Source organism: Pan paniscus, chromosome 21 (assembly GCF_029289425.2).
Source record: "Pan paniscus chromosome 21, NHGRI_mPanPan1-v2.0_pri, whole genome shotgun sequence".
In the NCBI taxonomy this organism is placed as follows: Eukaryota; Metazoa; Chordata; class Mammalia; order Primates; family Hominidae; genus Pan; species Pan paniscus.
In genome coordinates this window covers 46,896,756-46,908,769 of record NC_073270.2, presented here as the reverse complement: position 1 = coordinate 46,908,769, position 12,014 = coordinate 46,896,756, and the positions used below count along the sequence as shown (strand labels likewise).

General features: G+C 54.2%; 1 protein-coding gene across 3 annotated transcripts in view; it reads right to left on the bottom strand.

Annotated features, from left to right (window-relative positions):
- PLCG1 (phospholipase C gamma 1) overlaps positions 1-12,014 on the bottom strand; it is a 38,773-nt gene that overhangs the window by 8,786 nt on the left and 17,973 nt on the right. For all 3 annotated transcript variants that reach the window (XM_034947370.2, XM_055104602.1, XM_008951278.4), the window contains exons 3-20: positions 7,170-7,322; positions 6,965-7,058; positions 6,775-6,822; positions 4,394-4,478; positions 4,205-4,288; positions 3,938-3,972; positions 3,655-3,727; positions 3,451-3,552; positions 3,097-3,215; positions 2,925-3,010; positions 2,730-2,850; positions 1,830-1,998; positions 1,564-1,686; positions 1,380-1,481; positions 1,105-1,292; positions 539-739; positions 338-457; positions 74-254 (exon numbers count right to left, since the gene is read on the bottom strand). In XM_034947370.2, the coding sequence (XP_034803261.1) occupies positions 74-254; positions 338-457; positions 539-739; positions 1,105-1,292; positions 1,380-1,481; positions 1,564-1,686; positions 1,830-1,998; positions 2,730-2,850; positions 2,925-3,010; positions 3,097-3,215; positions 3,451-3,552; positions 3,655-3,727; positions 3,938-3,972; positions 4,205-4,288; positions 4,394-4,478; positions 6,775-6,822; positions 6,965-7,058; positions 7,170-7,322 (2,084 nt within the window). The remainder of the gene's footprint in view (positions 1-73; positions 255-337; positions 458-538; positions 740-1,104; positions 1,293-1,379; positions 1,482-1,563; positions 1,687-1,829; positions 1,999-2,729; positions 2,851-2,924; positions 3,011-3,096; positions 3,216-3,450; positions 3,553-3,654; positions 3,728-3,937; positions 3,973-4,204; positions 4,289-4,393; positions 4,479-6,774; positions 6,823-6,964; positions 7,059-7,169; positions 7,323-12,014) is intronic.

Here is a 12,014-nt window from a genome sequence, read left to right as displayed (position 1 = left end):
CATCCAGAGACTGGTAAGATTCTGGGTCTCTCCTGCCTCCCCTGCCATGCCCCGTCTACCACAGCCCCCTCACAGCTGTGCCAATCTTCTCCAGTGCCTCCTCGTTGATGGGATAGCGCAGCTTCATCTTGCGGTATAGCGGGTGTTTCTCATAGTAGCTGATGAGGTCAACAAGGCTGTCGAACTCCGAGTTCCCTAGCATCACTGTCTGGCCCTCTTGCTGGACACGGCAATGCTTGATCTTGCCCTCAGCCCTTCACAAGGACAAAACAGTCACACAGGGTCAGGGCAGCTCAGACCCAAGCAAGGCCCCACAACCCAGTGCCACACCCCTCACCGGAAAGAGATGGCATATGAGTTGGGCTCATTCCGCTTCCGCACCAGGAAGGCCCCATCACGAGGGACGCGCATTAGCATGTGCTCAGCCTGTGCTCTGGTCAGGCTTGCGTGGTACCACCTGAGAACAGGCAGAGTCAGGCCCGGCCAGCACCACCCATGGCCCTGCTCTGCCTTGTCCGCCCCCAGGCCCCTCCCTCACTCTTTGCTCTCGTGGGCGTTGGTCTGTGGGACAGGCTCTGAAAGTCGCATCTCAAACTCATTACAGCGCAGGGGCACCTGCTGGTAGTGCGTGATGAGGTCATAGAGGGAGTCAAAGACGAGGTTGTCTGTCAAGAAGAACTTGGGGGTCCCAGCATCTTGCCGGGAGTGGATACGGCAGTGCTGGACTTTCCCGTTCCGCCTGTGGAAGACACAGAGTGAGGGAGGCTGGGGGAAACAGGCCAGGGCCCCAAAGACCAAGTTCCACCCCAAATGAGGGTGGAACTCAAGGAGGGAGCCTCAAGGAGGGAGGCCAATCTCCTGAGAAGCTCAGGTGTGGGCAGTCACATGAACCAAAGGTGTGGGCTTCAAATGAACTGAAAAGGGAGGGGTATGGGGGGGGTGAGACACAGAGTGTGTGTGTGTATGTAGGTGAAATTATGTTCCATGTAAAGCCTAATTATTGTCCTGGATCAAAGGCTCAAATGTTAACTGATTATCTCTGGGTGATGTGATGTCTGTGTACACACGCTGACTGAACATATGCATCTGCATGGGAAGTGTTACCAGAAAGAGAGCGTGTAGTCGCCCACGAAGGTCTCACTCTCTCGCACGAGGAAGGAGCCGTCAGGGGCTCCGGTCTCGATGCAGTACTCAGTAAGCAGGCGCTCAGCGATGTGACGCCCGTCACGCCCTGCCCCTAGCTTCCCATGGAACCACTTCTCATTGGAGTGCAGCTCTGTGCTGCTGCTGACCTGTCAGGGGAAGGCAACAGCAAAGATACTGTGACCCTGGCCCAGGCCTGACCTGGCCCAGCCCCCAGACCTGAGCTGGTTCCTCACCTCCTTGGGCTCCTCCTCATCCTCGTTGCCCTGGTCACTGCTGGTCTCCTCAGAGTAGTAGATCTTGCTGCTGGTCAGAACAAAGTAGTGGGGATACCATTCCTGGAACAGAACAAAGAGGGACTTGTGAGCCAGGGTCCTCACACCCACTGGCCTACCACCCCCAGCCTGGCCCAGTCCTCACGTGGTTCACAGGGTCCTCCAGGTAGAGGATGCCATTCTTGATAGAGTTGCTGATGTCGTTCTCAGAGTACATCATGGATGTAGGCACCTCCTCGTAGGCACTGCCCTCAGCCAGCTTCTTGTGCTGTAGGGGCAACCAGAACAGGGCAATGCAGACCCCAGTCCTCACCCCACCTCCTCACCCAGGTTTAGGCCCAACAGCTGAAGCCATGGCCTGGGCAAGGCACTGAGAAGTGTGGGGCTTCCGCAATAAGCCCGCCACCCCACCTTGATGAGGATCTTCCTCTTAAGCTGGTTGGGTGAGGGGAGCCCGTCGGCAGAGATCTCCACGGGCTTGGTGAGGAGTGTGTCCCCCAGCACCTTCTTGAAGTATTGGGCCATGTTCCTCTGCTGGGCAATGCTGCAGTGGTCCTCAATGGACAGGATGACTGGGTACCTGCAGGATGGGGGACAAGCACAGTGAAACAGATTCTGCAATTCTCTGGGTCTAAGTAGCCCCTCACAGTGAGCTGTTGGAAGCCAAGGGCCTGGGGGCTTCTTGTCTATAAAAACTATCCCAGAAAAGAGGCAGGCCATAGCCACTGGTGGGGCAGAGAGGGGTTCTACAGCTGTGTCAGCAGTGGAAACCAAAGAGTGGCAACTGATGCAGTCCCGAGCTGGCCCAATTATGGAGGCTGCTCAGCAGTGCAAGAAAAATGTTTCACACCAAAGAGGCCAGGAGAGAGGAGAAGCCTCCAAAGTTAGCTGTTAGAGCCCTGGTGAGCTAAGGGAGACCAGTGACCACAGTTTAAGCAGTAAGCAGAATTGAAGGAATGGGACATAGGGAACAGAGACAATCTTCTGGGCTGTGAGGGCAAAGGAGTTGGCAGGACACTGGCCTAAAGAAACCAGGGCATGTTTTCTGAAGATGAGAAGAGCATGTGTTCTACAGTCTAAAGGACCCATGAAGAAGAGAGTGGGCCCAACATGTAGGAAACAGAAAGTGTAACTTGGGAAGCAACAGCTCAAGCAGGGAGCAGGTGACGAGGAGAGGCCAAGAGGAAGGACAAAGATGAAAGGCTGAGGGAGAGGGGACAGGGCATTTGAGGAGTCTTTCTGCCCTCTGTCCCTCTAGAACGAGAGACCTGGAGCCAAGTTAACCCCTGGGTCATCCAGCCTCCGACTCACTCTGAGGCCACAAAGGCATGCTCCTTGATGGTGTGCAGGACATCTGAGAACTTGATCTTGGTGGTAAGGGTGTGCCCATGGTAAATAACTGGCATCCCATCCGGGCCGTCCCAGCAGTCCACTGGGGAGCAACATCACCATGGTCAAGCGGGCAGGCTTCCCATCTTTCCTCCCCCAGCCCTGGACCCCACGCACACTCAATGCAGCGACAGCCCATCCGCAGGCAGCGAGCATAGGCTTCCAAGGAGGACTCACTGGAGAACTGGTCCCCGGTCAGGTACCTGGATAGGCAAGGAGAGGCAGGTAGGTATGGTCAGATGGGCCCTCCTGTGAAGAAGCTGGGTGGGCCTGAAGGAGCCACACTCACGTGTTGTGCGAGGAGGAGATCCAGTAGTGGGAAAGAGGGTTGTTCATGGTGTCCGGGCATACTGCATCCAGCTGCGAGTTCCACACACTGTTCTCTTTGGAGAACAGGAAAGTGACAAACTGTCCAGAAACATGTGGAAGGGAAGAGACAGTGAGTCCCTGCCCTGTCCAACCCAAGATGGTAGGTTGGGGGTAGGAGAGAGAGTGCTCTGTCCCAACTGGGGGTGGGCAAGGTGCACAGTAGGTAGAAACAAGGTGGCATCCCTAAGGAGCGTCTAGCTCCTGGAGCCCGGGTGGGGTCCTGGTCACCCCTACTCATTCTCTTGACAAAAAATGGGTGAAACATCAGGCTCACCTCATCCAGGAAGAAGTATGGCTCCTCGATCTCTCGTAAGGGGTCTCGGAGGAAGCTGAGCATGAACTCCTGCACCTGGAGGCGATCAACAGCCCACAGCTCCTGATGGGGTAGGGAGGGCAGGGGATGAGAGAAGCCTCCAGTCAGGGATGAGCCCAGCCCCCCACAACCTACCAGCCTGGGCCAATGTCAGCCCAGCCATACCCCCTGGTAGTCAAGAAGGAACTGCTGGAACTCAGGAAGGGACACTCGGCAAAGCTCCGGCCGCTCCCCAGCCCTGCAGGGAGAAAAGGTAAGCTAGCTAGTATGGTCAACAGACAACAAGGTGCCCCATGGAAGGCAGAACCCAACTCCCAGCCAGCACAGCTTCCCAGAATGGTCCAGCATGGTTCCCTACTCCCACTGCCTCCCACCTGGATCAAGAATCGCCCAGTGGAGAGATGAAGGGGGCCCAGGGAAAACCCCACCTCCCCACTCCAAACCAAACCTCAGAGTACTGGCTTCCAAGAAGGGGAGGTCCATCTGCAGGAAACAGAACCTGGTCAGGGCAAGACCCCTGGGAGGCCATGTGGGAAAGGGGCTAGTAAGAAGGCAGGCTAGAGCAGCAGATGGGGGCAGGCCTCAAGAGGAGAAGAACTGGAGAAATGGCACCCAAAAGCCCCTAAGCAGGGCAGCAGGGCTGAGGCAGGCAGAGCTGGGGTGTGGGGTGGAAGAGCAGGGGCAGGGGTTGAGGGAGGGCAGGTGGCTCATGCACCGTCTTCTGGGCGCTGTACATGAGGCTGCGGTACAGTTGAGCAAACTGCCCGTAGGTGATGTCCCCGCTGCGCTGCTCCAGGTCCTGCATGGTATAGAGCAGGAGTGCCAGTCAGGCAGTCAGGCCCCCAGCTGAAGGGCTCTTGGCTTCCCCTGCCCCCATCTACAGACAGCCCTGGGTGGTACTTACCGTCAGCCGCTCTCGGAGGAAGCGCATGTTGGGGACCCGGTAGTTGACCTGGGACAGCATGTTCTTCAGGTCCTTGGCTGATATACTGAGAAAACAGGGACATCCCCAGTGGTCTCATCCAGCTTCTCATGACCTCTGACCTGTGGGTCGAGCCCACCTGGGGCTAGACAGGTAAACAACACTATTCTGGGAACCTGGAGGCCTGAGGGCAAGACTGGATCAGAACCCATGGGGTGACCAAGGTTAGTCCCTTCCTTTCTTTGGACCTCAGTTCCTCATCTGAGCAAAAAAAAACAAAAACAAAAACAAAACAAACAAAAAAACCCTGTAATTCTGGCAAGGAAGATGTGAACAGATTCAGTAAAGTGGGTCAGGCATGGGAGGAAGAAAAACCACACTCCAGGCCTCCCCTCCTACCGGCACTGCTGAGGCCTGTGCCAAGGTGGCAGTCAGCCTATCCAAGACAGAAGGCAGGGCTCACTCACAACTTCCCTGTTGGGGGCAGCATGGCAGCAGGTCCCTACCTGCTGCCCACTGGGATGCTGGGAGTTTGGTCCTCAGAACCCACTAACCCATGAGAGGGAGGAAGGAGGAGGTGCATGCTCCACCAAATACAATGACTGGCAACTGGGCACCTCCTGGGGCTAGACAGGGCCTGGCTCCAGGAAAGAAACTCAGAGAACAAGCGCCCCTGCTCTCCAGGGGTGTCCTGCCCAGGATGTGAGGCTGGGGACACTGCTGGACCTGGCAACAGGATGGACAAGAAGGGGGAAGGGGGGGCTTTCTCTCCTGGAAGGTGGTGTCAAGGAGGGGAGGGGAGGGTGGGACCACCTCCTCTGGGCCCCAAGAGCCTGGGAGGAGGCACCAAAATTCCCCGAGGGGGCTGAGCGCCACACTGAGTGGATCAAGCACTGTGGAGGGAGGGCTGGCTCTATATAGGTGCCCCCTCCTCTGATCCTCAGTCACCCAGGAGGTAGGTGCTATCAGGGTCCTTGTTTTCCAGTGAGGAAACAGAGGCCTTCTGGTTGCAACTGCCTGCATCACCGATCTTGCCCTCTGTGGTCTCTTTCCCATCAGCATACGAACAGCTTGTTACTTCTTCCACCAAAAACACCTGTCTTGCCCCTGCTTAGCTCTCCAGCTACTGCCCTCTTCTTTGCTCCCCTCCATAGCAAAACTCCTTGCAAGAGTCATCTTGCTCCCTCTCATTCCCTTGAGCCCCTCACCGCTAGGCTGACACCGCTCTTCTCACCATGTTAAATCCAAGGGTCAACGGTCAGATTTCACCACTGTCTTCTTCCTTGGGCTGCCAGAACTCAACACTCTGGGGGTTCTCCTCTTACCGCACTAGTTGTCCCTGACCCCTCCAATCTCTAATATGGGGGTGGTCTGGGATCAGCCACTGGACCCTGCCCTTTTCTTGGTCTGTTTGCCCCCTAGGTGATCTCACCCAGCCCTGTGGCTTTCAGTGTTATCTACATACTCCCAAGTTAAAATCTGTAGCCCCTACTGTGTATGTACCTAAACTCACTCTAACCACCTGCCTACTCAACATCTCTCCCTGGACAGCTAATAGGCATCAGAAAACTTAACATGCCTGGAACTGAACCCAAGCTTCCCTCCAAATGGGCTCGTCCCATGATCTTCTCATCTCAGTCAATGGTGACTCTGTTTTCCAGTTGCTCAAGCCAAACAGCATATTATTATCCTCAATGCCTCTCACACCCCAAAATCAATCTGTTAAGGACATTCTTTCTGGCGCTATCTTCAAAATACAACATGGCCAAAATCCAGCCACTTCCTACCATTACCATCATGATCCAAGCCCTCTCATTTTTTACCTGGAGTGTGGAAACAGCTCCTAACTGAGCTCTCCACACAGCAGGCAGAGTGATCTTGAGTAACCCAAGTCAGGTCACATCACTCCTCTCCTCAGAACCCTTCCATGGCTTCCCATTTCTTTCAGGTCAAAGGACCTCACCATGGTGCAGCACCCACACTATCTGGTCTTTGCTCCCCCTTCTCTCCTTGGCCCCTCTGGCTGCCATACCAGGTCTCAGAGCCAGAGTTTCAGGGCACCCTTCACACACTACTGGCCACCCTCACCTCCAGGACACCCAAAGCCAGTTCTACACATCCAGTCTCTGCCCATAGCGGCAGGGCACACAGCATGTGGCTGGATCCTCTCACCAGCTCACACCAAGGCCACCAGAGGACTTTGTGCAGAAAGCTACACGTGGCAGAACCTTCTGCCCACCCTCCTGGCCCCACTTAAGGTCCCCTGGGTCCTCTGGCTCTCCGGGCAGCTACTTAGAGGCCCGGCTAAGGTTCTGGATGCCCATCCCCACCCTGCTGGGCTACAGCCACAGCTCAGTACTTACCGATCCTCACGATTCCGATCCACTGAGTAAAACTGCTTCCGGAGCCACCTGGAGAGAGAAGCCTGCGGTGAGGGCCACTTCTCCATCTACAGTCAGGCCTGGGAGATGTCTGGGCACACAAAGGTCTGCTGTCCCTGTCCCCCTGGTCCCTAATGCTCCCAGCCCTAACCCCTTCAGGAGTGGTTCTTACCTCTCAATCTGCAGGGGTGTGGGTGCCTGCAATGTATCCTCCATCAGCCAAGTTAAGCCCTTGATCCACATGTTCACTTCATCCTCAGATGTGGCTGTGAGCAAGGTATCAATAGCTGCCCCGAGGGCACATACCTCCCACTGGGCAGGAGCCAGCGGGCATTCCCCTAACTATCCTCTACCTCCTCCACCCCCTTGACTCCCACCTTGCAGGCTCAGCGTTTTCAGGCGAAATTCCATTCCATAGAGAATGACAAAGCAATGTGACTGGTCCGGCCGGAAAGCTGGGTCCTCTTGATAGCGATCAAAGTCCCGTGAGGTCTTCCCTGGGCGGATCTCCTTAATTTCACGAATGTCAACTAGGAAGGTAGCAAAGAGGCCAAGATCAAGCTGGGGTCTCCCAGAGTCAACACCAAAAGGAGGGCAGCCTGGTTTCCTCATTCTTACACTCTCTCTCAGGGAGGAACCCCAGAGGCAGAGCCAAGACCACTCAGTCACTCTGGTAATAAGAGGGCTGGGTTGAGTCTAGGGATAGGCCTTTGCTAAGTAAGGGCTGAGATGTCAGAGAGGGCTATATGGGGGAAAGGTGGTTCTGTGGGGTGTCCCTTCCCTATCTTTGTTCCCTCACTGAGACATTTTGACCTGCAAAAGAGCTAGACTCCAGAAGGAGAAATAGGGACCCAAGACTGTTCATGAGGACCACTTCCTGACACAAGGTACACACAAATCAAATCATAAAGTCCCAGAGGCAGGGCTGGGTAGGTCAAGATGGGCCTCAGGATCCCTGGGAGAAAGTAGGCTCTGGCCCAGAGGACTGGTGCATCCCTGAAATGCCTAACTGCTAAAGCCATCCCCACACAAGTCTCAGCAAGGGGCCTAATCCCCACCCCATCCCCTGACCAAGGCACTGGCTGTCCAAGAGCAGCAGCCATCCTGGACCCAGACCACCATTTTGCCTGGGACCATTTCCTTATCTTAGCTATCCAAGGCCCTTGCATGCTCCCGTGGCCTTCACAGGGCATAGTCAGAGAGGTACACGGGCTTGAATAGCAGATGACCTGCCTCAGCCACTAAAACTTGAGACAATGATGAATAATTTATTTAACTTCTCAGAGTCTCAGTTTTACCATCTGTAAAGAAAAGGGCTTGACTGAGTTTCTCTAGAAGGCAGGGTGGTAGAAAAAACATGCACGAGCTCTGGGTGAGACTGGCTGAACTAAAATCCTAGCTCTACCTCACATTAGCTATGTGATCTCAATAAAAGTGACAGCCACTCTGACCTCACTGCTACACCTGTGAAGAGAGTAACATAAGAGTAACACAATAGCATCAGAAAGATGTTGGTAAGATCAAAAGTCGTAACAGCTAGAAACACCCAGCACTATATGTGGGACATGGAGGGGGCCCATCCAATGGACTCCTCTGCTCCCTCAGCAAAGGTGCACAGGCTCTGACACACTCTCCAGCACAGAGAGGGGCTGCCTGCTGGCTGGAGGGCAGACATTCCAGCCCAGAAATCACCGATTTAAGGTAGATTAGGTCAAAGGAAAAAAGCTTGGCTTAGCCAACAGCTATGACTTTCTTTGAGTACTCCCCAAGCTCTGAAGCCTCTTAAAATCCTCTAAACCCTGACTGGCCTGGTAACTTTGGAGCCAGATGCAGTGCCAGCATTTGCCTGGCCAGCCCCCACCCCAGGAGCCCTTCCAGCCCGAACTGCACACCAACCTGCCTGGAATGTCCTAACGGCCCAACTCCCCCAGATGCTCTCTTCCTGTCCTGTCCCTCTAGCAACTGTCACAAAACTCCACATCTATCCCACCTGGAACAGTGGGCATTGCTTCTGGCCCTAACCCTAGCTCCCCGACACATTTCTGGTTCTACCTGGAACCACCTGTCCCCTCAGCAAACCCCTCCAGCCTGTCCTCCAGCTGAGAGTCCTGCCTTTTCTGCTGTTTTCCCTGACCCCTGGTTCTCACCAATCAGCCATCCTTCCCCAGTCTTCTGGCTCTTCATAAAACATTATTCTGACCCCCCTAGACCTCATTCAAGCCCCTCCCGAGGCTGCCCACTGCCAGTCTAAGGAGAACAAACAACAAACACCTTCTATGGCCTTGAAGGCTCTTTGTGACAGGGCTCAGGAATTTACCTCCCCAGCTTTTGCCCTCTCACCCTCTCTGCTCCATCCACACTAAGCCACACCTAGGGCAAGAATAGCTGTTGCTTCCCATCCCTATTTCATCTTGATTCCTAGTCTGGAAATGTCCACCTCCCCGGCTCCCTTCTCTTCCACCAAGGGCCCAACTGAGAAGCTCCTTCCTGTGGTACTAATACACTTGATGCCTCGTGCATACAAACATGTACATACATGCTCACATACCTAAGGCCAGGCAGGGCCCCTCCAGGGCTTGCTTAATGACTGAAGAAATGAAAAAGGCAGGTACACAGGCAGAAGGAGGGAAAACCAAATAGGGATGGGGAACAAAAATGAATAGTTATACTCGGGTAGAAACAGGGGCAGGGAGAACTGGGCCATAAAAGACCTAACCGAGAACACAGGGCTTCCAATGACAGAAGGAGGAGCTTCCATCAGGGGAAATGGCTAGATCAGAAACTGTAGAACAACCACAAACTCTGCCTTTTGAAACAGAAACCAGTCTGCTCTTCCGGTGTGGAGCTGCTGTCATCCCCCTCCCACACCTTCTTGCAAAGGTGAGTGTGACTGTACATACACACACACACACACACACACACACACACACACACAGTCAACAGGCCTGCACTCCTGCACATATTTCCATTGAGATCAGTTGAAGGCAGAACAGGTGCCTGAGATAGGGACCAGGTAAGCATAGCGCAGCTCCAGGCCAGGCATCCAATGCTCCCAAGTTCCTGTTGGCCACACCTGGTCCCTTGTACTGTCTTCCGTAAGAAGGCACCAGCCTGGCCCTGGCAGCACAGTGAGATGCTCTACTAGGTTCTTGAAAGCCACATCCTGTGCTACCTCCCAACCTCACCCTTCATCTTCCTGCCTCCCAGAACAAATATGGCAGCATCCTCTTTCCTGAGAGAGCCAGAGCTGGTCCCCAGAAATTCACAAGGAGACTCCCCAGAGAGGAATGGCCTCTGCCCTGGTGGCAGGTGACAGAGCGAACGATCCAGTCTGGCACAGTCTGGGTCAGACCTCTCTGCCATTAGTCAGGAGGGCAGGAAAAGAGACGTTCCCAGAACTTAGGAGCTTGAGAAGGGGAGAACTACTTAGGGGAGTAGGAAAGTCACACCTTATACCCAAAAATCCATGACCTAGCACTCCTCCCCAACTCAGAACCATGAGAGAACAACATTCAGGGGAACTCTGGGGAAAAGAAAAGCCAGGGGTATGAAAAGGCCGTCACTATGAAGAAGATGGGGCAGTGAGAAGGAGGAACTCTTTGAGAACAAGGGCAGGATCCCACAAGTAGCAGCCCAGAGGCCTGATGTATAGCATGATGACAAAGGCCTAATGCCCAGGCTCGCCCTGACCCAAGAGGGCAAAGCCCAGCCAGCACAGCCCATCAGGGCTGTAGCATATTCATTCTGCCCAGCACCAGGTCCCCAGGCCCATGGTGATGGCTGCCCAGGCTTCAGGAATGGCACCATGTCCCCAAGCCCACAATGAATGCTGCCTGGGCTTCAGGAATGGCCTGGGCATTACCATTCCAAATGTGGCTATGGTAGACAGTGACAAGATAAGCTGCTTGGGGCAGTGAGGGGGATTTAGTCCCTTATATTGAATCGCTCACAAACTCTGATGAAGAAACAGATTCAGTCTTTCTTAAGGGGCTCTGAAGTAAGGAGGGACCACACACACCTGTGCCTGGACTGTATATCACATGTCAGCTCTGAGGACTGAGAACCTTCTCATAAGCCAGGCTTCCTGGTGCCCCAGGCAGAATCCTGGGGCCTTGCTCTGCTCCCTGCCCTGGTGGAGATCTGCCTTCTCCTGCTCTTTCAAGAAGCTTTCCCTGACCATCCCCTTCCCAGCTTAGTGAGGAGAACCACACAGCTCTTAAATTCTAGCTATGAGGCCTTGGCAGTCCCTCACTCTTTTGGTCTCAGTTTCCCCATCAGGAAACTGGAAATTCCTCTTACCTCACATGGTTGCTGTGAGGGCCATGCTGGGAAGTGCTGGTAATAGAGAAGTCTGGAGACAGCCCACCTGTCTACCTGTGTGCCTAGTGCCATTGACATGGAGCCTACAAAAGCTGGCAGCAGTGGAGACAAATAAGGCCACTTGCCAAGGCTCCACTAGGTGCAAACCCAAACTTGGGTGAAATAAAGATGATCCATGACGAGAAGAATACAAGCAGCTATTTCGCCAGCTCAAAAAGAAGCCTGGCAGGGATGGGGGCATTGTATGGGGAGAAGGGGGACTCTTACAGACTTGTGTACAGATAAGCATATGCAGACACGCTGCTTCCTGAGCCTGCAGTGCCCCACCAGCACACTCACCAATAGTCTGAGGCACGTGCATCCCCAAAGATCAAGTTTCAAATCCTGGCTCCAAGCATATAGCTAGGCCTTGGCAAGTCTGCAGTCCTCTCTGGTTCATCGTAAGATGAAGGCTTTCGTGGGAGTAGACCCACAACAGACCCTTACATGTAGGCACACTACCTCACAGATATCCACATAGGACGGTCAGCCTTGGCCTGCCCTTACCACGCCCAACCTCAGATTCATGTGTGTTTTGTTTTCTGGGCAGAAGGAAATGTGCCTGCTGCCTGGCACCTGGGGCCAGCTCTAAGCATTAAAGCAAAATGCCACAAGACTGAATTTGTAAAATAAAAGGTTATATGACGAGGCCAGGGAGACTGGGAAGAGCAATGTTCCTTTTCCATCTCTTTCCTCTTCTCCCCTCCCTTCTCAGGCCAGGGACAGACTCCTGGCCTGAGACCACAGAGATTAGAGACCAGCAGTTACTCAGAGTGGAGCTTCTGGGCCATGCAGTCCTGGACAGCATCCCCCTTTTGGACATGCCAGTAATGGCAGTTGCTTTCCCTTTAAAAGAGGAGCCT